Source organism: Scatophagus argus, chromosome 24 (assembly GCF_020382885.2).
Source record: "Scatophagus argus isolate fScaArg1 chromosome 24, fScaArg1.pri, whole genome shotgun sequence".
NCBI classification, from domain to species: Eukaryota; Metazoa; Chordata; class Actinopteri; family Scatophagidae; genus Scatophagus; species Scatophagus argus.
This window is the reverse complement of record NC_058516.1, coordinates 2,437,407-2,462,475: the sequence shown is the minus strand read 5'-3', so window position 1 is coordinate 2,462,475 and position 25,069 is coordinate 2,437,407. Positions and strand designations below refer to the sequence as shown.

General features: G+C 42.6%; 2 protein-coding genes across 8 annotated transcripts; both read left to right on the top strand.

The window, feature by feature from the left end:
* The first annotated feature begins 109 nt into the window (after positions 1–109).
* On the top strand, positions 110–6,260 carry LOC124055652 (cytochrome P450 20A1). Its single transcript, XM_046382659.1, has 13 exons — positions 110–342; positions 993–1,042; positions 1,268–1,434; positions 1,543–1,688; positions 1,788–1,955; positions 2,184–2,262; positions 2,790–2,902; positions 3,022–3,076; positions 3,347–3,467; positions 3,682–3,793; positions 4,873–4,937; positions 5,123–5,212; positions 5,435–6,260. Exons 1-13 carry the CDS (start codon positions 271–273, stop codon positions 5,583–5,585), a joined length of 1,389 nt encoding a protein of 462 aa, XP_046238615.1. The 5' UTR covers positions 110–270; the 3' UTR covers positions 5,586–6,260.
* Positions 6,261–6,605: 345 nt separating this feature from the next.
* Positions 6,606–24,824, top strand: LOC124055651 (abl interactor 2-like). Of its 7 annotated transcripts, none has more exons than XM_046382652.1 (11): positions 6,606–6,813; positions 10,585–10,752; positions 11,301–11,477; positions 12,951–13,057; positions 15,827–15,973; positions 17,815–17,936; positions 18,210–18,410; positions 19,828–19,992; positions 20,728–20,814; positions 21,775–21,960; positions 22,278–24,824. In XM_046382652.1, exons 1-11 carry the CDS (start codon positions 6,697–6,699, stop codon positions 22,451–22,453), a joined length of 1,653 nt encoding a protein of 550 aa, XP_046238608.1. In that variant the 5' UTR covers positions 6,606–6,696; the 3' UTR covers positions 22,454–24,824. The 7 variants fall into 7 exon arrangements, with proteins under 7 accessions (XP_046238608.1, XP_046238607.1, XP_046238609.1 ...); XM_046382651.1 differs by having other exon boundaries at positions 6,607–6,813; positions 17,812–17,936; XM_046382653.1 differs by lacking the exon at positions 20,728–20,814 and having other exon boundaries at positions 6,607–6,813; positions 17,812–17,936.
* The last annotated feature ends 245 nt before the right edge of the window (positions 24,825–25,069 follow it).

Sequence of the window (25,069 nt, the reverse complement as noted above, 5' to 3'; positions counted from 1 at the left end):
GTGAAGTAGCTCAGAGGAAGAGAAGGTTTTAATGTCGAAACCAGTTGCACCTCCTTTATTCCCACGTATCGAGCTCATCCATCGATTACTTCTGAGGTCAATTAGTTTGCCCTCCCTGCCATCCAGGCTGCGCAGTCGAACACAGAGTAGCCATCTTGCCTGTGCACTTTCTGTTGACGTGGTAACGGTGGCTGTTATCAGTGTGGGAGGAAATCTCCAGATATTCATGTGTAAAAGTTAGCAAAACAGTTCTCAGAAAAGGGAGAAGATATGCTGGACTTTGCCATCTTTGCTGTCACGTTTGTCATCATTTTGGTCGGCGCTGTTCTTTATTTGTACCCGGTAAGTCACTGCAAGTTTGAGGTTAGCTTCAAGTTAAGGCTAGCTACATAGATTTCCGTTATACTTGGACATCGGTACGACAATAGCTTTCATAAGACTGCTAATTTAATGCTCACTTGCTCATCGACAAGCTAAAATGTCTCATATACCATCAGTTAGAATCTTAAATGAGTTGTTATAGTTGTTCTATGGTTTCGGCGTACATCCAACATACCAACCAGTTGGTATGGTTCAATAAAACAACAACTTCGAGTGTTCCTGGTGGGCGGTAACGAGCACCGTGATTCGTTTACCTGTACGAGTTATTCAAGTTAAATATATGAAAACGAATGCTGTTTAGTTAGACATTTTATGCCGATTTTACCCGAAGACCATGAAAATCGATTTGATTTCCCCAAGTAGTGTCTTACGCTCTGTGTTTGTCTAAAAGTGAGGAAGCATTAAATTGCCGTATTTTTCAATGCTGTTCCGTACTTCTCAATGGAACACAAATTAATCGGCTCTAGCGGCAATTGGGCCTGGCGTAACTAACATTACTTGTCGGAGGAGGGAGTAGATATGTTTGTATACACTTATCTATATTGTCAAAGTCGTTCTGAAATATTTTAGTGACATTAACGGCGAAATTTAATTTCTAATCGTGTTTTCAGTCATCCAGAAGGGCCTCTGGCATCCCAGGTCTCAATCCTACAGATGAGAAGTAAGTCGTCACCTTTACCTCTGTTTTCGCAGCAGCTGTTTGACTTGAATTCAGTAACAAGTTGAAACTTGATATGCATGTAGATGGCGTGTCACTTATGACAGACTCCCAAAGAGTCAGTTACATTAAAACTAAATAATACGATAGAGAAGTGTGTAAGTGTAGACTTGCACTGTGCAGCAAATATTCACAGTAGATTCACATCATGGCTTTCTGCTCTGCAAGGGATGGGAACCTGCAAGACATTGTGAACAGAGGGAGTCTGCATGAGTTCCTCCTCAGTCTGCATCAGGAGTTTGGCCCCGTGGCCTCGTTCTGGTTCGGCGGCCGTCCTGTGGTTAGCCTGGGATCTGTGCAGCAGCTACGGCAACACATCAACCCCAACCACAGCAGTATGTGCTTCAGTGTTTACCACACTGATTTGAGTGTTGTCCTGTTAACAGCTTCTCATAGTATGTCCCTGAAAAAAACAAGTTTTCTCCCTCCTTTTCTTTCCCCAGCTGACTCCTTTGAGACGATGCTCAAGTCGTTGCTAGGTTACCAGTCAGGAATGGGAGGCGGGCCCACAGAAACTGTACTTAGGAAAAAAGTGTACCAGAGTGCCATCAACAACACGCTGCAGAACAACTTCCCTCTTGTGCTCAAGGTTTGTCTTTCTGATGAAATGACATTTTTACTGCTGCACAACATTCAGAAGTGCTTACAAACATACCACTTGAATCTGTAATTGTTTGCTTTTAATTAGCTGGTAGAGGAGCTGGTGGGGAAGTGGAAGTCATTTCCAGAGGCCCAACATATCCCTCTGTGTGCCCACCTGCTGGGTCTGGCCATGAAGATTGTCACTCAGCTGGCTCTGGGCGAGAGCTTCAGTGAGGACTCTGAGGTCGTTTCCTTCCGCAAGAACCACGACGCGGTGAGACAGCAAGAGTCTGTCTAGCTGAGAAAACAAACCTCAGTCACTTTTGTGCATTGATTCTCACTTTTATTTTCTCAGCTCAACATTTCACTGGTTCATTGTCTTTGAATCTTGTTTCTTCCTCTATCAACTATGCCATTCATTCAACCAATTGAAATGCTCTACAAATCAGTTATGTTGAAATAGGCCTGTTGATTTTGTTTTTCTCTCTTTCAAACTCACCAGATCTGGTCAGAAATCGGGAGAGGTTATTTGGATGGCTCAATGGAGAAGAGTTCCAGCAGGAAAGGACACTATGAGAAGGGTGAGAGAGGTTTGCTTTGTGAGTTTGCTCAGCAGAGTAAGCTTTAAGTGGACCAACTTGATTTATTTTGAGTGGTCAAGGGATTTATAGAAACGTACTGAACCACCATCTGTTGTTGCTTTTGAGATGTTTGAGTCGAGTTGTGCGTCGACATGTGTGAGCAGTGTTTGGCTGCTTAGCTGTAGAGAAACAGGAGGAAATGTTTTCAGAGGCTCAGACACAGAAATCATCTGTGTGTCGAGCAGCTTGACAGCCTGCGAGAAGCAGACTCTGAAAGCAGATAAAGACTGCATAACAACCCGTTCAGTTTTAACACCTTAATCAGTGAACAGCTACTCTTTCAGGGGATGTTTATTGATTTATCTGCCAAGACAATTGTAACTAGGACTTAATTTTGGATGCTGTCTGAAGGCCTGGAGGTCTTTTTAACTTGTATCCTCAGTATGAGTATAAGCAGCTTTATGTCTTTAAGTCAAAAACATGACAATGTCTGTTTTTTCCATGATTTTTTCCTCCTGGGTGCCCAGCTCTGTCAGAGATGGAGTCTGTGCTGCTGTCAGTGGCGAAGGAGAGAAAAGCCCAGAGGAAGCAGAAAGTGTTTGTGGACACTCTGCTTCAGTCCAACCTCACAGAACGACAGGTGAATATTGATGGAGTCTCCAGTTCTGGTGTAAAACCCCAAAGACAAGTGAAACATCTTTACAGTTCCCACATATTGCTGAAGAATGACTGAAAGGAACTTTTTTCTGGTTATTTCAGATCATGGACGACTGTATGGTTTTCACTTTGGCTGGATGCGCCATCGCTGCTAACTGTAAGTGACAACCATCAAAACAATTCCAGATCAATTCTCTATATATTGGCTGATTATATGGGGCTGCGACCCCTTTAATTTTCTTGGTTAATCAAGATTAATCATAGTTTCTGAGAGCCCATTGTGACATCACTAATATTCAGTTTACTGTGGTCAAATATTCACATGGGAGGAATGAGAAACAACCAGACAATGTTAAAACGAAAATATAAAACTCCATGTATAAAATGAGCCCCTAAAGAGGAAATGTTAAATGTTGTGTTTTGGCAGTGTGTATCTGGGCACTTCATTTCCTGTCCACCTCAGAGGAGGTTCAGGACAAGCTGTACCAGGAGCTGGACCAGGTTTTAGGTTCGGATCCAGTTTCCTTGGACAAGATCCCTCAGCTTAGGTGAGCTCTTTGGACCTGGCTTTGCAGCTAATCCATCCAGTGTAATGACAGACTAGACACCTGGCATTTTTCAAAGTACAGTGGGATTATCGTGTATTTTGTCGCTGATGAATTTACACAGATTGGGGTGAAATAATTCAAGGTCAAACTTTCTTGCATGCGCAGTGGGTAAGTTCGGCATCCTTGATATTTTCTCATTTCTCTCCTTGTAAAGATACTGCCAGCAGCTCCTCAACGAGACAGTGAGGACTGCCAAGCTGACCCCCGTCGCGGCTCGGCTTCAGGAAGTGGAGGGCAAAGTCGATCAACACGTTATCCCCAAAGAGGTATCTGATTTCGTTCTGTCTGCTGCTGCTGCCGCCTGTCTGTTTGTTTCTCTTCAGCTCATCACGAAATTATTCCCGCCAGACAATCTGACAAAGCTTATTGCAGAGAGACTTTGAGAAAAGAAGATAATTACACAGGTGATAAAGACATTTTAATTTGAATATCATAGTCCCCACATTATTTTAATTACAATTAATAAATTGATGTTTAGTGGAAATGTGTCCATCTCTGAGATTTTTACTCACATAATAAACATATAAAGTGTTGTGTTCAGATGTCACTCATCTAATTCAAGTCAGACCGGGTAAACGTAAACAAGAGTTTAGAATCAGCGCTTAGTAATTGTGTTTTTCTGGTTTCTGCTTAGTCACTTTTTCCTGAAAAAACAAACAAACAAATACTTAGTACTTAACTTAAACAAATAATATTAGAACTATAAATAGCAACATTAAAGAATGAGTAAAACAAGTTTATTTGTATAGCAGCTTTCAGCAACAAGGCAGTTCATTTTACATTGGGCATAAAAGGCTTTAAGGTAGACCTGTGTTGAAAAAATCGATTCTACGATTCCGAATCGATTCACATATTATTTTCTAAAGATCGATTCTTACGTCCAAAGTTACATTTTTTTTTTTCAACCATTTTGATTTTGTGAACTTTAACCCCACTAGTCGCATCATTGAATTCATGCACACGTGCGTCGTGTGAAGATATCAAAACAATGAACGTGGCGTCAGACACTAGCGATAACGTTAGCCAAGACCCGACTTTGAAAACGTTCAAAGCTACTATATGGCACCATTTCAGGTTCAGAAACGACAAAAAGAAAGATAAGCTTGACAAAAGCAAAGCGATCAGCTGCAGATCGCTTTGCTTTTAAAACGGATCAGATCGGATCGTGATAATCGATTCTGAATCTTGAGGATCAGAATCGAATCGACTCTTGAAATCTGAATCGATACCCAGCCCTACTTTAAGGCAAGTTAAAGAAAAGGAACATAAAATAATATAAAGACACATTTCAAAGGTGCATACGTATTTTAAAAAATACTTACATTTTGTTCATGTTGTATTTCAGACTTTGGTCATCTACGCTTTGGGAGTGGTTCTGCAAGATTCTGACACCTGGAGCACCCCATACCGGTCAGTTCGCAGCCCAGCTCTGCTATAATGAAACATTTCATCACAAAATAACTCCTCCTAACTCCATTTATCAATTACTTATTGTAAGTATAGAGAAAAAGCATCACAAGCTGGGGTTTTTCTTTCAGCCTAAGAATATTGACTTGTCCAATTTCTGACATTGGGGTTATTGTGACGTCCCTCAGGTTTGACCCAGACCGATTTGAAGAGGAATCAGTCAGGAAGAGCTTCTGTCTGCTCGGATTCTCTGGGAACCAAACATGCCCAGAGCTCAGGTAGAGACTTCAAAACAGGAAAACACAATTCCTCCCCCACTGAGTGAAAGCTGAGCTAAACATACAGAGCAAAATACTGAACTTCTGGACCCACAGTACTGCCATTTAGCTCCCAAGCAGCTTGTAGAAAGTTGACTCGACTCTGAGCATTTTGTGTTGGAGAAAGGGTCACATTAAACTTGAATAAAATTTTCACAATTGATGAATTGTTCTGCCCGACAGGTTTGCCTACACCATAGCTACTGTCCTGCTCAGCACACTGGTGCGGCAGCTGAAGCTTCACCAGCTGAAGGGACAGGTCATGGAGGTCCGATCAGAGCTGGTATCCACACCTAAAGACGAAACCTGGATCACGGTCAGCAGAAGAAGCTAGAACTCGTCTTTGAAACGCACTGCAGGGAGAAGAGCTGAAGAGTCCTCTTTCTGCATTAACTAGACATTGAATATCTTGATTAAAATAATTGCCAGCAAAGTGTTTCATAAATCTGCAATCTGCCAGAGGAACATTTTTTTCAACTCATGACTCACATTATCTCCTGTGATTTTGAACGTTTTTGGAATTAAACTCTAAATTTGCATCGTTCTTGAAAAGGGCTTTATTCAAAAGTCTTTTTTGTCTGTTTTGCTTACGAGTAGCACCACTGTATCTTCCCATGATTTTTGGTGCTTTGTACTGAAATCTGAGGTCTTCACCACATCATCGCCTTGACTGTCCACAGGTCAGATTTGCACTTGCTGAAGGTGGGAAACTCTGTGGATTAATACTCTTCAGTGTAGAGAAAACAACTTGTGCTGCCAGACTTTATTTTGTAATTCTCAGTACAAATGCCTTGAGTCCAAATTCTAAATGGCATGTGGTTTGTTCATCTATTAAAATGGTCCACATGACATTTAGACATTTCATTCCCTTATCAAACACAGTTGCATCTTGCATATTATTAAATATGCATGATGACTTCAAGTTTGTGTTTTTGTTTTATTTTGTATGTGTTTATACCAAGACAATCAATTTTCCTTAAATCAAATAAAGAATTTTGTTCAGCTGGTATGTGTGCTTCTGAAGGGCCCTGGGGCAAGTTTCTGTTTCCTAACCAGAGCTGGCTCTGCTTCTCTGTGAACTGAGCCTGTGGGGAGGGAATAAGAAAAGAGAGATCACCCTCGGGAGATAAATGTAGTCTTATTTTTATTACAATTATTTTATTCACTAAGTCAGTGTGCAAGTAGAAAATCTCTGAGCCAAAAACTAATGTAAGTGTGACTCCAGTAAAAAAAATTACATGCACTTAAAAAGCTATTTTGCTAACCACGAAATCACTTAGCCAACTGTGAGTCTGCTTTAATGTATTTCTGCTTTAAACTTTATTAATTTTGGGAGCCCCGGCTCCTGGGAGAGCCCTGCAGTACCACAAACGGCCCGCGGTGGCGCCAGTGAGCCCGCGTACACGCACACACACATACTACTCCTCTCCGCTAAAGATGTGAAAATGGCGGAGCTACAAATGCTTCTGGAAGAGGAGATTCCAGCAGGACGAAGCGCACTACTAGACAGTTTCACCAATTTGGAAAGAGTCGCGGAATACTGCGAGAGCAACTATGTGCAGGTAGGCTACCACGGGTGTGTAAGAAAAGGCGGCGTAGTTTCATTATTTTGACGGGCATCACTGGCGATACCACGGTGGGGCGAGCTGATGCTAGGCTAGCTGTTGTTAACGTTGCCGATGTGGTGCAGCCGTGTTAGCTAACTAGCCTCGGCTAACGCAAAAACAACTCGCTGCCATGGCATTTTTCTCACATAGCTAACACTTTGATTTTCCTGTCCCCATTTCATTCACGTCAGTGGGTTTCATGAGTGCTTATGGCTTCACATTTTCAGCAATTTAACATTGTGTGTGACTTGTACATCCATCGTGAGCTATCGCGTTAGCTTGGTAGCCTGCTAGTCAGCTGCTCGGCATCACCCACGGACTGAACGACCAAACAGGGACCGTGAAAATCAATTTCTCTGCTCTCTGCGGGATCAATCACTGCCACTAAAGCAGTCAGCTGATTATGCACCGGTCGGAGATATAGGACGCGATATCAAGCCAGATTAATCTCAAATGAGCTTTGGTTGACAGAAGATTAAGCACTGTGACAATGTTACCAACAACCACAGAATTATTACGTTTGACTGAGACACAATGTTCCTCTCCTGCAACTGCATAATAACGATGAATTATAGCTTTTAACCCCTGGAAATGCTCGATTTCAAGCCTGTGTAGCTTATTGATGACCTTCATTCATGCAGTGTTATTCGGCTTAGGGAAGATAGTGTAATATTGCATCCCTCAGTCAGTTTCAGTGAAAGATGTGGTGAATGTGCTGTTGATTTGCATAGAATTCTGGCTTGTGTGTGTATGAGTGCAATCCCACTCAAAGCTTTTGTAATGTGTTATCACCTTTTCAGTAATGTTGGTTACCTGAGCTTCATCTCCCACACTTTATATGCCTGTTATCACACAGGGATAGACATTTGGGGCGAGTGTTGGTAGGGAGGCGTGATACTGAAATTTGACATCCTTGATGAACAGGGTTGATCAGGTCTGACAGGTTGCCCCATAAAGGAGGAGGAGGAGGAGGAGGAGGAGGTGGTGCTGGCGGCCCTTGGATGTTGGCAGCTTGCTGTCTGGCAGACTGCCCTGGTTTCTTCTCACCCTGCAATGTTTTCCCAGCTGCTGTCACATGGGTATTACCACTTATAGATCAGCTGGACAGAAGTATTTGTCAGAGGGATATTTAGTGGGATCTTTCACCTCTCCCTCTAAGCTCTAATTTACATCTTCACCCTGCCACGTCTGCCTTTAAGCCAGGTTTTGTGCAATGTAATTCATATAGGAATGGACACTTGTTGAATTGAATTTATTAGTCGGTTTCTGTGAGAGTGTGTGATAAATTCTCTGATGTAAAGACTGCTCTATCCAGGAAAACACAGGTCTTTGATTTTTCCTTTTGTAGCTGCAGCACCTCCCTCATTTTTATGCTATAATATTACTGTTTTATTATTCCAATGCTTAAGTTTGTCCCAGAGTTATTTTAAGTTCCCACATTCTTCTTGAGGAGTAAGACTGGCTTGTTGCAGTCAAGTGTGGATTGTATCTGGGAACACTGATGTGAAAGAAACTGTTGATTAAAGGTTGTGAAATAAAGAGTAGATGGATTTCTTTATAAAACTGTTAATGTTTTTAGGTTGCTGAAAACATTTTCAGCCAACAAAACCCACTGGAGTAACTAAGAGTATGATGTTAAATGTTTTACCAGCTACTTTGAAATTTATGATGGTCTGTAAACAATTACACAAAGAATTTGGGAAAAGTAGAATAAAAACAACAAAAATGCTAATTATTCCCTACAAGACCATATAGTCCCTACTGTACTTAGGCCAAAACATTCCTCTCAAATCACACTGACTCTCATCTCAACAACTTCTGGGTACCTTTAGGTCGTAGTTTGTTCATACTACTTGTACATGATTTGTGCTGTTTTTAGTGATTGTAGCTTCATTCATTCTTCATTTCATTCTCAGAATTTTATCTTTTTAATTTGATAAACTTATTTTAAGTTTACAAGTAGGGATGCACCAAGATGACTTGCTAAGCAGATCAGGTGTCAGCAAGATGTGGCCAGTCAGTATTAAATACAGTTTTTTTATCAGTGGCACGTGAGTCACCATTTCCTTGAAGTTTTTGTTGCTGCACCAATCCTTACTGTGGTCCTTGCATCTACAGCAAAATACTGTATCATAGATCTGTTTGTGAATGTGGCCCGTACATAAAAAAAAAAGTCTCTTTCTGCCCTGCAGCAACATCTACACTCCCAACTTTTGCCACATAACCTGTTCGTTCTCATTCTCAGGCAATGCTGCACCCTCCACACTCCCTCAAATGATGCTGTTTGCTTGAAGGCTGTGTGTCAGATGATTTGTTGGATTGGATCGCACTGTGTGATTCCACCAGAAAAGTATCTTGCATCACCAGCATGCTCTGTTTCACATAAAAGGGAATAGACTTGTTACCACTAAAGGTGCTGCTGTTTCAACTAGCGGGGACACCCCTGCTTGAAGCTTTATTGTGCTGCCTTTTGTTCTGATCAGTTAAGTTAAAATCAGACCTGAGTTATTCTGATTCAGGATGCATCTGCGCTATTTTACAGTAGTCGAGTAAAATCTAATAGTGAGACCGTTTCATGATTTACAGCTGACTTGTTGTCAGCATCTCAGGACTGCAACAGGAATCCAAGTAAATCTATGGGAAGGCCTTATTTTGTGGACCTATTCTGACAGGTGGCTCTCGCAGCATAGCTGTAATTTTAAACTGAACAGATTACCGTAAATGAAATCAGTCGGTATCTAATCACAGCCTGAAGGGTCAGTTTGGGCGTGTTGTAATGAATCTGTTGCGATGTGATCCACACCGAAGTAAACACGTGCTGGTTTGAAAAGCAGATAACGAATGGTTTTGGACTGTTGTCACACAAAATAAGCAATATGGGATTTTGGAAACTGTGACGGCCATTTTATAACCTAAATGCTTGAAAAACAATCAGTAGATTAATTGGTAAAGCAAGCAAATCATTACAAATTATGGATAGTAAAGAGATGTAAAAGAGTTACCTCTCTTCTAATTTTACAAACTAGAGCTGAAACAGTTAGTCAAGTGGTAGAAAAATAGTCAGCAACTAATTTGGGTGATCATCATCAGCCATTTTTGAAGTAAAAAGACCAAACTTTTGATGTTTGCAGGGTTTTCCCAGTAGACGGGTTTAACAAGACTTTTTTTGCTTGAAATATTTTATTTAAGTAATTAACTCCACACATTCTGTCAGAGCTCAACCTTGCATGCTGTGTTTGAAGAACACAGTTTCCCAGCAGGAACATTAGCTGATCCATCTGCCCTTTGATGCTCCTGTTGATGTGCCCACGTTGTACCCACGGCCCGCCTTTCACACTGGCTGCAGCTTTATTGCTCCCCAGCTATTAAAGTTTGTTTTTTTTTTTTCACCTCACTAAAATGTCCTTGGCACCAAAAGCTTTGAAGCAGCAGTTTCCCTCCATCCTGCTTCCACAAACTGCATTCAGATTCCAGTATGTGTTTTTAATTTTTCAGTGTGTGGCTGATTCTTTTTTTTGTGTGTCTTATGATGCTGCAAAGATGACATTAAGTTTTCTAAATGAGAGTAAACCCCTCGTGTTTTAATGAAGAAATTGCAGGTTTAAACACAAGACGAGCAGAACTTTCACCCTCCTCGATCAGTATAGATGTCCGACAGCCTCCCTTGCGCGGTGTAAAATGTAAAATATATTTTTTTAAAAACTTTTTTTCCCCTCTCTTTTTCAGTCTCCAGACAAGCAACGGGCGCTGGAGGAGACCAAGAACTACACCACCCAGTCTCTTGCCAGCGTAGCCTACCTGATCAATACGCTGGCCAACAATGTCCTGCAGATGCTCGACATCCAGGCCTCGCAGCTCCGCCGCATGGAGTCCTCCATCAACCACATCTCGCAGGTTGGCAACTGTAAATGGCACAAATTAGCTTTGGGCCACCAAGAATTATGAATGCAAATTACATAGTTATCTTAAAGTTTTAAAGAAGCCAAAAAGCTATTCATATGTTGTCCTTTCAAAAGAATGTTAGACTTGTTATCACTGAACTCAAATATTCTATTATTATTATTATTATAGTAATAATAATAATAGTTGGCAGTTATTACAGGTTAAACTTACTTAGTTGGAGAGGGAGCCTTGTGGCTTAGGTAGAGACGGTGCACATCAGTGGAGGCAAATGTGTAGGTGCCTGTTGGAGCTGCACAAAAACAAAAACAATCTTTTTGGGCTGATCCCACAAGTTGGATGACGTTAAACATTTTCTTCAACGTACAACAATATTTGGTGGAGTTGGATACAGACGGAGCAGTCTGAAACAAAGACACTCCCTCATGATGAAGAGACAGTCGACTTTTGAGATGAAGGAAATAGGCAGCATCCGGTTGACTTTGAATTTAAAAGAAAAATAAATGAAATCAAAAGAAAACATGTCATCCTCTTGTATTCAGACGGTGGACATCCACAAAGAGAAGGTAGCCCGGCGGGAGATTGGCATCCTCACCACCAACAAGAACACCTCCCGCACGCACAAGATCATCGCACCAGCCAATCCCGAGAGGCCTGTGCGCTACATCCGCAAGCCCATCGACTACAGCTTGCTAGACGACATGGGCCACGGCGTCAAGGTGGTCATTTTGTTCTTCTCCCCTTAATTTTATCACTTAGACTTAATTGTATGGATGAATCACTGCTGCCAATGGAAATGTAAAGGCCTTAATTAAGCTCTGTTGGTTCAGTGATGGTATTTAAAGTGAAACAGATGTGTTTGGATCAGGGTTGGCAGGAAAATTAGCAGTGGTGATACACACCGTCTATAAGCCAGTTTAGAGATTTAATTTACTCTAGAGTAGTGATTTCCTGTGTAGGCTTTAGAAATAATGTATTAGAGAACAAAATTAAGTTTTGTGAGAAGTACTGTGTAGTTTTACTTCGTCAGGCTTTTAAAAATTATTAAAGTTAAATAATCTTAGAAGCTAAAAAGTCACCATTTGATTGAAACTCTCACAAATGCTCATCGGGTTCAAAATGGTTCACACGCAACAAAGACTAAGGGCCACCTCTGTAGAGCGTAAATGTGAGTTTACTTTTTGAGAAAATGTCTGGAAGACAAGTGGCAGTCAGAAAAGGGATTGTGTTTGTGTTAATGTGGGTTCCTCACTGCTGAAAATATAATGGAAAGGGCTTTTCGAGGTCACACAATCACTGTTGGGTTTCAGTGACAAGTAATTTAAGAAAAAAATCAATGATTCAGGCTTCTCACCAGGGTGGGAAACCAATGTCACCCAGGACATAAATTCAGGGAAATGCGCTCCCTGTTGTTGTAAATCTGTCTCCTGCTACTGCTAACAGGCTCCTGTGCAATGATTATTTCATTGACTAAAATGATGAAAGCTGCTGATTTTGTAAAGCTAAGTCTCCCACCGTCTTTGTGAACAAAGACGAGCTTGTTTCTCAGAAAATCAAATCACTGGCTCTGACCTGACAAAGGTCTCAAAGAAGGAATTCGTCAGATTTTAACACTGGGCCATTGTTGGCTGAGTCTCACCAGCTTGTCTTTATGTAGCACATGCATGAATAATTGTTGTTTGCCTCTCTGTATTCACACATTAATCCGCTGATTTCTTCTTCTCTCTCTGTCTGCTTGCCCAATTTTATCTTTATAATCAACCTTAGTGGTTGCAAAGGTTTAAGGTAAGACTTTCAAAGTAAAAGCCTCATAACAGGGAGGTGTGTTTGTGATTTCTGAGTGGGATTTTTTTTCTTTATTTTATTGCTGTGAGAACAGTCTATTTGTTTTCTTTCTTTCTTTTCTGGAGTGTATTTGCTTTTGTTAAATGATTAGTTTGACATTTTGAGAAATATGCTTATTTGCTTTTTGTCTAGAGTGAACTGAGTCGATCTCATGTCTGTTCAGCGTACAGTTATGAAAGTAAAACCAATTTCCTCATCTGACTCAACAAAAAAGTGAATAAACGCAATCCTGGAAATGCCAGGCAGAAGACTACCATTAAAGAGTGTTTATGTTGTGATTGTTTTCATTTATATGTTTTAACTTTGGTTCACCAAAAGATTTTTACATGCGCTTTCTCCTCCTGTAGGCCAGTGCTCAGAACATGAAGACCGGAGGAGGAGGCGGACTCCCTCGCACCAACCCCCCCACACAGAAGCCCCCCAGCCCGCCCATGTCAGGGAAAGGGACCCTTGGGTATGTACCAGTACCAAGGTGTCGCAAGTTCACGTGGACTTGTCAGGGATGCAGAGTTCTGTCCGTCAGAGGCATGTTTTTGTGGCTTCGGGAATAAAACCACAAGCCCTTCAGATGGACCTGGTTGCTCCCAGTTTCATCATCGCTCTTTATGCTTCTTGTTTAATTAGTGTCCTTGGGGTGGTTTAAAAAGCTTTTCGGTGCCAGCTCTCATCACAGTGTTGCTCTTTGTTTTGGTTTTTCATCTGTGCCAGAGAGACGAGGTTGGGAGTCTCTTGATGCAGAAGAGATTTTCGCATCAAACTCCATTCTGAAATTTGGCTCTTTTATGGTTTTTCTTCAGTGTTAAATGAGCTTTTTTTTAATTGTTAGAACTTCAGTCATGTCTGATGTACCTGTTGTAGCAGCACAGACTTAACAATTGTTGCTGTAGGCAGATTTGAGAGTGAAAGGAGCTTGAGGCTCATTTATTGTAGTCAGCTCGGAGTCTCCAGGTCTCCTGACTTGCATGTGTTTTGACTGCAGGAGGTTGACGGCATGCAAAGTCCATTCAGAAAGTGCCGCGGTCTGAAAGCAAACCTTCCTGCAAACCACACAGCCAGCTTGCTGCCTCAGGCTGAAAATGGTGACATTTCAGCTTTCAGTTTGATAAAATACAAAGAAGGCATGTAATTGGTTCTTTAAAGCTCTTCTGTTTTCCAACTGAACCAGTGTGTTAGCAGACCTTTGTGCAGGTGGTGAGCTCTTGTATCTCATGGTTTTCAGCCTTTTATTGGCATTAGCCTAATGCCATAGCATGGGGAGAACATTATCGCAAAGGTCGCCATCAGAAATTCAAGCTTTCATGATGACACTACCAACCAGGGTGGGAAACTACCATCAGCCGTGAGCTGCATCACATTCAGTTTTGTCTTCACTTTGTTCTGCTTCGCTTAATGAGCATGACAAACTGCTGAGACCAAGCGTCTTAGCAGTTTGTCATGCTCAATCAATATTCAGGCCTGAGCGATGCATCAGTGTGGTCGATATTAAAGGCCAGTTTTAGTTTTCGCAGATGTAACAGTATTGCTGTGTATGTTGACTTATGAAAACAAGAAAGTATAAGAGTGGCAAAGATGTGTTTTGAAAAGCGTAGCAATAGATTAAGTATACATGAATAAATGGAATGATTGGGTCTCAAAACAACCGTTAATTAGGTTCACACTCCTGATAATCATAATTTTAGATTTATGGTTTGCAGATTATTTTTTTATTAACTTTAGAAAGGGAGACATGTCATACGATAGGCTGTTTAAAATAATTGCTGATTAATTAAATAAAATTTATTTGTGTTGTTTACAGATTAGTTTTGTACTGATTTGCTAAAACTTCCTGGTATTTGCTTTTGAATTGCTACGGTTTAGTCAGTAGCGTGTGGTGACTTCTCACCCTGATAGTGTGTTTGTCACTCTGCGTTAATTAGAGTCGACATCATGGGAAGCTCTGTTAATGTTGTCCAAAGACGGAGATGTTTGTGATGTTTTCTGTTCTGCGTGCCTGACTGTTGAAGGTGTCTCTTATCCCACAGGGACTCTGCTAGTGCAGCACATAAACGTTGTGGGCGTCGAATGCTGTTCGCGTTTTCAGTGTACACGTGTGGAAATGTGTGTGTACGTCAGCCCCCTCTGTCTGCGTCTGACTTTGAATGATTGAGTGTGTCCATCCTTCCATACTGACCTTGAAAGGCGTGTGTGTGTTTCTGTCCCTTCAAGACGCATGCCGATCAACCACAGCTCCAACCCTCCATGATGCACCTCCAGGCGGACATCTTACTTTTAATTTACTGTTTCTCTTCTATTACTCAACTTCCTGTTTGTTTGTTTGTTTTTCCACTTTGCTTTCAGTTGTGTGTTTGTGACCCAGCCCACCCACTTCTGGCTGCCCCATATTCCTCATAGCAGTGTTTTGCCATAGCAACAGTGCTCAGAGATGGGTCACTCATTCCCTGACAGCAGGGAAATTAATATGCCAGTACATCTTTTCAGGCCCAGATCAATAAATGTCAAGGTTATGTTTTTCTTTTGCCTCTTATTAAAACTCAGGACATCGTCAGCATAGTGCTGCTGTTGGGTTTAAAAGAAACTCCATGTTTTTATTTAACAAACTTGCAGATTTCTGGTTCAGAATATGTAGACAGGAGTTCAGTCTTGCTCAGGGACAGTTTAGCAGGACAGATGGGAATTTAATCCTGCAGGCCCCTTGAAATATCTTGTGTAATTTCAGAATCTCTTGAAGTGAAAACGCCAAAGCAGTTCAAGCTCAAAACACAAACATCTGTCCAAAAAAAAAAAAAACAAAACAAAACAAAGTGTGATGCTCCAAGCCCTTATTGTCTCTGCATCAGAGACACGGCAGTTAAAATATGAAAAAACATATCCTCCTTCAGCTGACTTTGAATGATAGATAATCGTACAGATTCTCATTGTTAGTGCAGGATAGAAAAATATACATATATATATAATTATAAATATATAAAAACTATTGTTATGTTTCAATAAAGATTTGCTCATGTTGTGTGATTTTTGAGCCAGTAGCAGCTTTTCGTCTTGACACCTCACCTCAGCCAACCCCGATGTTCAATGTTCACCACCTGTCATACCCCATTTTTTTAAGTTTGCACTTGTTTGTTTCTTGCTCTCCTCCTCCTCCCCTCCCCCCTACACTTCTCTGTGGATGCCCCCCCTTTACCCTCTTCCCCCCTCGACTCCTGTCCTCCTGACCCTCTCGCAGGCGCAACTCCCCCTATAGGACGCTTGAGCCGGTGCGTCCACCCGTTGTCCCTAACGACTACGTCTCGAGCCCGACGCGCAACATGCCGCACCCCCAGCAGAGCCCTGCACGCACTGCATCCGTTAATCAGAGGAACCGCACGTACAGGTACCCCCCTCCCCCTTCCCAGCATGCCTCTCTACACTTCTTAAACACGCCCCTTTTTCCTCTATCCCACCCCCCCCTTCTTCTCATCTCCCACACTTAAGAATGGGAGCCAGCTCTTTAACATGCCCTTTCCCTTCTATTTGTTCTTCTGACTCCTCGTGTGGAAAGTGTCAGCATTTTTACGCTCTTCTCAGTTTTTTTCCAACTTAACTCACAAGTTTGACCCACATTAACCTATTTGTGCAACAGCTCTCAGGGAAAAGCCCAGACTGACAATTTATTTGGAAATCCCTCACCTGTATGCTCTCCTGACTGTTCAGATAAGGGCAAAGAAATGAGGACGGCGTAGAGATTCAGAGCTGTATTTAGCACGGCGGGATGCAGGTTCCTATGGTAATAGTCATTAAATAGGCAGCGTCGCCCCCACAGTCCTGTCAACCCAGTGTCAGCTCATCTCCCAAGATGAGATCCTTTCATCCCAGACATGCAGAGATATAGATAGATTCTCCTGTCTGCCATGAGAGAAGTAAAAGCTTGGGGTTTTTTGGGGGGGACAACATGGAAAGTTTCGTCATTGCGCCCCATCTGTCGGCCAAGTGTTTTTGAAATTTCTAGTCTGGAAATAGAAAACTTTCCCAGCCTCTCCTCTCAGCACAAGTCTTTATCTGCACCACACCATCCACGGCTCATTTTCTTCATCTCTCCACAATGCACTCAAAAAGTCTGCCCCATGTGTCTCGATGCTTCCTGGTTTTTTTTTACAGCGTCTCATATCTTCGTCTTTGTCTTGTGTCACCGCTGCGTCACCTGTCTCATGTTGTCCTCGGTGAGGCTTCCAGCAGCTTTTTTTTTTTTTTTTTTTTTATATCACTGTGACATAGTCATTTCAAAGGCATAACGGCTCACGCTAACACATCAGTACTCTTTAGGGTGCCACATTAATAATCTGAGTTATTGTGAAGCCAGGAAACAGGAAGATTTCAACATGTTGAACACAATTTAACTGAACTGTGTTGTTCTAGGTTGGTTAAAACTGGAATACAAGGCAGGATGAGACAGTTTCATGAAGGAATTTTATTCCAGAATAAAATATCACAGCTGTGTTGAAAGTAAATTATCTGTGTTAGCCTATTTTCACTAGAGGAACCTTTCAAGGGGCCCAGGAACCATTTCAGAAACTCAGAACCTTACCTTTTAGAAAGCCAGATGAGAACTATTTCTGGTTCTTTTTATGGCACAGCTTTGCTTACACAATAAGAAACCAGCAAATGTGGCAAGCATCAGCGTTACAATGACGGGTGAACATTTCTTGTGCCACTTATTGAAAACAAATTCATGTGCCAAAGAAAATTGGTACAAAATTCATGTACCAAGTGAGGCAAAACTTTATTTCTTCATTTTTAATTTGATTTTTTTAATTTCTTATTAAACTTACTTTCCTGGGTATTTTAGTCATTAAATAGGCAGCGTCGCCCCCACAGTCCTGTCAACCCAATGTCTCCCAAGATGAGATCCTTCACAGACATGCAGAGATATTCTTAGATTCTCCATAAAACCCTCGTCTAAATACTCAGCAGCACAATGATTATGTTATTGATGTTTCTGTGTGTCTAAAAATTAAGTTTTTTCAGTTATGAGAGTAACAGTAGAAACCTGGCTTAAGCTCCTGTGGCTCCATACTTCCTGGAAATGTTTGGTCAAAAAAGAAGTGACACATGAATATTTGATTTTGACTGTGGACAAAAAAATCAGGGCAGCACAGTGTGAGTGTACGACAGTGTGACCGGAGTGTGTTTGAGCGTTTGGTCTGACATGTTTGCTGCCCAACTCGCCACCAGCAGTGGGAGCAGCGGAGGCAGCCACCCCAGCAGCAGTCGCAGCAGCAGCCGAGAGAACAGCGGTAGCGGCAGCGTGGGCGTGCCCATCGCTGTGCCGACCCCGGCCCCGCCCTCCGCCTTCCCAGGTAACCTTCCTGTTTCCTCTCTGAGCAGCTGAATGCAGGATCTCTATGAGCCTGAAACTAACTTGACTAATCTTTGTTCAGCATCCAGGATTCCTACATGCTTTAGGTGTGAAATTAATAGTATCAAAGTGGAATGAGGATGAGTTGTAGGAACCCTGGATCAACTGGAATCCTTTCCTTCCTTCTCACTCTTGTCTTGACCTCCATCACCTGTCTCTTCTCTCCTTCCTTTTTTACCTTCTTTCCTCCTTGCCTTCGACACCTCACTTTCAGCCCCTGCCTCATCTAACCCAGCTAAACCTCCCCCGAACACTTCCGCTACCCCTGGACCCCCCATCTCTGCCCTAGACGGCCCCCCACAGGCCCCTAATCCACCTGTAGAGATCCCGCCTGTACCCCCGCCCCCTCCCCAGCTCCCTGCCTCTGCAGCCCCTACTGGCACAGGCCCCGCTTCTTACGGCAACCCTGCACAAGGTGAGTTTAACCCGGTGGGAGAAGCTCATCCACTCCCCTGCACACCCTCCATCCTCCTGGTTGCAAGACCCAGATGTGCTCATCCCCTGGCATGTCATGACTGCTTGCTCTGCCTGTTGACTGCTACCAAGGTCTATATCATTAGTATCAAGGGATACCCAGGATTTCAGGTTCACTTTACAGCTTTTCATCTCTCAAGGGCTGCACACTTAATCAGAGAAATACAGTACTGAGTGTTGAATCTGCATTTCAAAGGAAGGCGCTCATTTTGTGACCTACACCACTTTTGTCCGCCAACAGTTAAGTGTGAGAAAATAAACTGAGCCTCACAGTTTACTGTAGAGATTTCCACGTCAGGATATTTATCAGGACTGTTTAGAGTATCTGGATGTTGGATGTGCCGCTCTTCTGCCACCTGCTTCAGATTTTCCATTTTCCTCTGCTGCTCTGTTCTTCATCCCTCACAGCTTGTCATCAGCTGCCTGTGTCTGTGTTGACGATGATGATGTTCTGATGTATAATGCATGAGCTGTGTGGTGAAATGCTTGCACAGTGAATTCTCCAGTCGTGCGTGTATCTTCTTTTGTTGTGTGCAAGTTAAGTTCTGTGGCTGCAGATTGTAATTATCAGTTAATGTGCAGTGCTGCCATTCACGGTGGAGAAGGAACATTAGCCAAATGTTAATACTGAGGAATTCTGGAGACATATCCTGCCACACATTTCTCATTCATGAGCGGCTCTAATTAGGCGACGTGTGGGTGGACTGGAGGTGATCCCTCTATAAAATGTGATTCATTCATTGCATTACAAAGGTTAGAATGTGTTCTACCACAACTGCTTACAGCGTTAAAAAATTAAGTAATATTTTCACCTTTAGAGTGAGTGTTTGTACGCTGTGATTATTTCTATTCTTAGTGCTTGGAATACAACAGATGACTAAAAAGCAGTAAGTAAAGAAGTAAAACAGTCTCATGCACATGTGAACATATAGATATAGAAAGAAATAGAAATGATAGACAATTGGAATGAAGGGACTCGACAGTAAAATGGATAAAGGACTGAATATATTTGACACAAGAAAACTCCAGTAGGAAAATTAAATTTCTGTCAAGCAAAAGCTTCTCTAAAATCTGTGCAAATGTTATAAACAGGCTTAATTAGTTCTGACTAACCAAATGTTCAGCTCGTGAGTAGACTGTACAACAACTCCAAAAAACAAGGAGCCTGCAGGTGACAGACTGCAGGATCACATCTCTGAGATATATTGTGCTACTGCAAACAGAAATTTCCGCAAGACTAAATTCTCTTGACCTTACTGTCCTGGCACCAGAGGGATGAGAAGTGAAGCCGCTACTCCTCTTCCTCTCCACCCTTGTTAAATGATTCTTTGCTGCCCCCTGCTGTTGACTCCCCTCAGGTGCTCCTCAGTTCTACAGCATGAACCGCCCAGTGCAGCAGCCCCAAAACCAGCAGGTGGGAGGTTCGCTGCCGTACCGCCGACCCTCGTCCGTCACCGGTCAGCCCAACATGGCCCACAACCAGAGCCAGCTCAATGGTGGACCACACTTCGCCCAGAACCAAGGTGCCACTCTCATCAACTGCACTTATTATTTTAACATATGTGGACAAGACACCCTTTGTAGTCATCACACTTTGATTTTTTTTTCCACGCAGTCCTCACAGTTACACGTGTAATAGTGGTCAGTTTGTATATATTTGTACTTCAGGTTTGCCTAGAAAAGTTCTGTGCTAAAATGCATTGCATTGCTTTGCTCAGTTCAACTCCCTGTTTATTCATGCCTTTTTTTCATATTTTCTGTGTTAAATTGACCATTTTCGAGTCCAACATCTCTCCAAGCCTTTCAGATTGAAGGTTTCTGTATCTGCATCTTCAGTGAAAAGACCTCCTGTATGGTTTTGTGTTTTGTCATTTCCCATTAACTTTGCTTCACCGTCATCCTGTGTTCACTGCTATTTGCAATTTTGTGTCGTCAGCCAACTTTTCATCTTAACTCTCTGTGGAAAAACATTAAGCCTGGTCCGCCCTACATGTTTTATCCTTATTATTGTTATATTGCTACCTGTACACCCCAGGTTAGAAGAAAAATGATTAATAATGACATCTCAGGTCTGTGCTTTGCTACACACTGTAACTGTTGCATTTATTCTTCCTCTTCAACTCTTTTCTGTCCCTTTTGTTGTTTATTCTAACCTCATTTTCTCATGTCTTTGCTGTTCTGATCCTTCTCTTCTCACACCTCCCTATCTCTGGCTATGGCCCCCTCCATCTCTGTGTGTTGATACTGTTTGGTGATAGCCGGCCCGCTCGCGCCCCCTCCCCCCTCCATGCAGATCACCCCTCAGCTGCCTCTGATGGGCTTTGTGGCCCGAGTTCAGGAGACTAGTAAGTGGCATTTAGTCCCTCGCTCCCCCTGCATGCCCGCCATTCGTTTTGAGTCCTCTCCGTAACAGTTTGTTTCAGTGTTTGGTGGAATATTGTCTTACTGGAGTAAACAAGTGATCAACCTCCAACATCAGCTGGGTCTGGGAAATGCTGTGTCCACATTTAGGCTTTGCATCACAATAAGTATTCCACTGGAAAAACAAAGGGATGTGATACAGACCTGGACACAAGGAGTAAGATATATCAGAGTTTGGATGGACAGAAAATACTTCTTGGACAAGTTAGTCGTTGTTTTAGTCTTTTGATGAGATTTGGTGACATTAAGAAAGACACCGAATGAATCCTTTAACAGTGGTCAAGCATGAAAAGTGATGGTTCTGATCTTAAAACTTTTCAACCCAAAATGAAAACAGGATGTGAAACAGGAAACATTTTTAATCCACTGGATTACAAGCCATTTACCCCATAGTCACATGTCATTTTATTGCTCTGACACCACATGTTTAAACAGTCCTGACTTGTGTCTAAGTGGGGGGGTAATGACTCGTCTCTCTGGACGCAAATGTTGGTGGTTGACTGCTGGTGAAAAGAGTGAAGGAACACGTGAAGCATGTTTGTGTGTGTGTGTTCATGAGCATGATAACGTGTTTGTATCCTCACTCTGATTTCTCTGGATCGTTTCTTTATATGCACGTTATGTTCCTGTTGTGTCACACCATTCTTTGACTGAATTTAATGGTCTTCCAGTGCAGCATCAGTAAAGTGCTGTCTGTGGTTGCACTGTTTCCTTTTGGTTTGCACGCTGAATAAAATACACAGCATTGAGCATGAAAATGCAGTCTAAATGCATCTGTTATGTCTGTTCCTTCTCCAGTCGTCTGTGTCCCTGACTGATGTGCCTCTTTCTCGGCATCTAATTTGTCCTCTTTTTCTTCATGTCCGCCTCAAAACTGTCTCCAGTCTCAGACGTGCCGCCCCCACCTCCACCCGCCGAGGAGCCGGTGTTTGAGGAGCCTACACCTCCCCCTCCACCGCCCGAGGACTACGAGGACGATGAAGATGAAGAAGAGTCGGCGGTGGTGGAGTACAGTGACCCCTACGCCGAGGAGGACCCGCCCTGGGCCCCACGTAACTACCTGGAGAAAGGTCAGCCTTCACAGCTGAATGCCACACATTTGGCTGACTCATTTTATGCACACTTCACCAAAATTCACTGTCATCTACTTGGCATCTTCTCCTCTGGAATTTTAAAATCAGGCTCTGTGGTTTTGAGTAGTGCATTCGTGACTGAAAAACAGGTGGGCTTCCAGTTTTAGGCAGCCTGAAAGTGAAAGGAGTAGCATTAGAGAATGTTGAGAAATGTCAGAAATTAAAGCATAAATCAGGATTATTTTTCATCTTGGTGCAAAGTGCGATTTTGTTTTCTTTTTTAGCCAGGATTCTTCCTCTTTATTTTCATGCAGTGGTCGCCATCTACGACTACACTCGAGACAAGGAGGACGAGCTTTCGTTCCAGGAGGGCGCCATCATCTACGTGATCAAGAAGAACGACGACGGCTGGTACGAGGGCGTGATGAACGGGACCACGGGTCTCTTCCCCGGCAACTACGTGGAGTCCATCATGCACTACGCCGACTGAACAGTCCCTCCCTCCTGAGCAGATGTGGAAGAGGAGCGGGAGGAGCGTTTGATAGGGAAGGGAGGGGTGAGGGAGGGGAGCCGAGGGTTAAAGTTCAAAGACTTTGATCAGACAGCATGATCACCTCTGGGCGAGAAGAGAAAAGAGAGATGGGGTGGGGGGAGAGAAAGCAGTTTTTAATGAAGTTGCAACATGACAAACTGATGCCCAGTCGCTCTCTCGACAGGCGCCATTGTAAAACAACCACTACTCTAGATATATCCTTCCCTCTAATGTTTCTTTCTTTGATTCTTTAACTGAGGAGGATGGGACGGTGATGGATTTATTGTATTTTGAGAGTTTTGTGTTACATTATGAGGCCACTACATTGATTTTGCTTCTTCTTTTTGTTTTTTTGTTTGTTTGTTTTGACCAGTTTGCCCTTATTTGAAACAATATTTATTTGGATTTTGTAGTGGGCTAACGTTGAGCAGGCAGATGAGGCTGCTGAGAGGGATCTCCTCGTGGCGGCCTCGGAGAAAGGGCTGGAGGAGAATGCCTTCATGTGTAGACTTTTCTCCTTAACACTCCAGAGACATTTTTAGAGAAAAATACTCCTCTCTCTATATATAAAGTATAATGCAACAACACTATCCTCGGTGGGCAGGAAGGTGGGAGGGGGGGTACAGTAGTTTCCATACTTGACAAAGTATTTGGTATTGGTTATTTGGGTACCTCAGCAGCGAGTGTGCCAAAGCTGACATTCACTTAGAGAAGCACATCAGTTGTCTTAAGGTGACACACGAAGCTCGATAAAAGCGGGTCAGAAAAGACGTTTGAGAGCAAACGGAGTGCTTTAAATGCAGATATTCTTTTTCGTTATTGCTAATTTGATCTTGAGCCTTTTGCGCCACCTCAAAGGGGCAAGTTAGATCACTACACGCTTCACTTTGCTGGCCAGTGTGCATTTTTCAGGGGGCGGAAGCGTCATCCAGACCTCGAATAAGAGAGGAAAGCGACATCCTCAACTGCACAATGACCTGGATTTTGAAGTCTTACTTTGCAGCTCCTGTCACGAATAATAGAAGTTTATTAGCTCGACTGGTGAGGCTAATCATTTGCAGTGTTCATATGCATTCGAGACCAAGACTTTTTTTTATTTTATTATTTCTGGCGTTTCACCCAAGGGGTCCAGGATCGAGTTTTGCTTTCAGAGCCGGCGCGTTTCGATGAGGGAGGGGTGGGAGCGTTTTCTTTTCTGCTGTAATGATGGTTAATGTCTTAATATTTTTAGATATGGTGTGGTTTGGTTTTTGATATTCACCCACGACGACGATGCATTTAGGTCATTTCTAAGATGCTTGTGCCATATTGAAGTGTGTGTTGCTGTTCAGAGGTTATCACTTCATTTGCAATAAATTGGCCAGGGTGGGGTGGAGTGTCGTTAACCTGCAAATCTTCATTTTCTTTCTCTCTCTTTTTCCCAAATTGTTTGAAATCAAAAGCACATACATTTGTAGTCAAAAGGTGTAGAAGAAGAAATAATAATTAATTGTGAGCTGTATTATGTCCTAAAACGGGACTTACTGATTATGAAAAGAAACCAGCTGTTGTGTTGAAATGGTTTTAACCGTCGCAAGCCCCCAATACTTCTCAACGCCGTCGGTTTAGGCGTCGTTCGTCCTCCGTAAAGTTTCCAATACGCTTGGCTGTTGGGTGTTTGCGAGGGCTCAGTGCTTGTACTTATGTCAGAATCTTTATTTTCTATTAAAAAAAAAAAGAAAAAGAAATAATAACAAGTGGGTCTGTATGTGAGTCTTGCATGCCATTGTTCTTATCTGTACTGGTGTCCAGAAAACCCTTTTTTGTGGCGAGATCACCCATTCTAAAAAGACAAGCAGCCCTGCAGCTCTGACCAGGTACCACCAGCCTCATCCAAAGAGACTGTACGACTTAATTCAAGCCCACGTCCGAGGAGTCGCTCTCTGACCTGTGGGGAGGAGGGAAAGGAGGGGAGGCACCTGACTTCCTCCCCTCCTGACAGTAGCCGTCTTTACATCAGTGGTGGGGGGAAAAAATAATCTTATGTAAGCTGCTAGTGAATCCTGCAGACAAAGAAACCCAACAGGCCAGAGGCGAACGGGGATAAATGATCCACTGTCTGCAAAGCTCGACTTTTGTTTTTGTAACACTCACAAGATGACACTAAAACAAATAAATGAGGCCCTTTGGTTTGGTGTGCAGGATTCACAGCTCCCTGGAGTCACAGACGTCTCTCAGGATGTCAAGTTTAACAGTCCATAATGCCATTGTGTTGCACAGTTAAAGTTGAATTGCAGAAGTATCATATTTGTAAAATCATGAGAACAAAGAATAAAATTATTAAGATTTATTGGTGTTGTAATGCTTGGTTATTGGTTTTTTTGTTTTTAAGCAGTGGATGGCAGTTGATTTCGGGAAATGTCAGGCTCCTTCACTGTTTTAAGTCAGCTCCAGTCCTAAACTGTTTGGTTTCAGAAGCGGAAATACATCGGAGGAAGTTCAACCAAGTTTCTCTGGATCCATCCCACAAATGGAGGTCGAATCCTTAAGAAAGTACGACACAGCTCTGAGGTATTTTTTTGTGATCTGTATCTC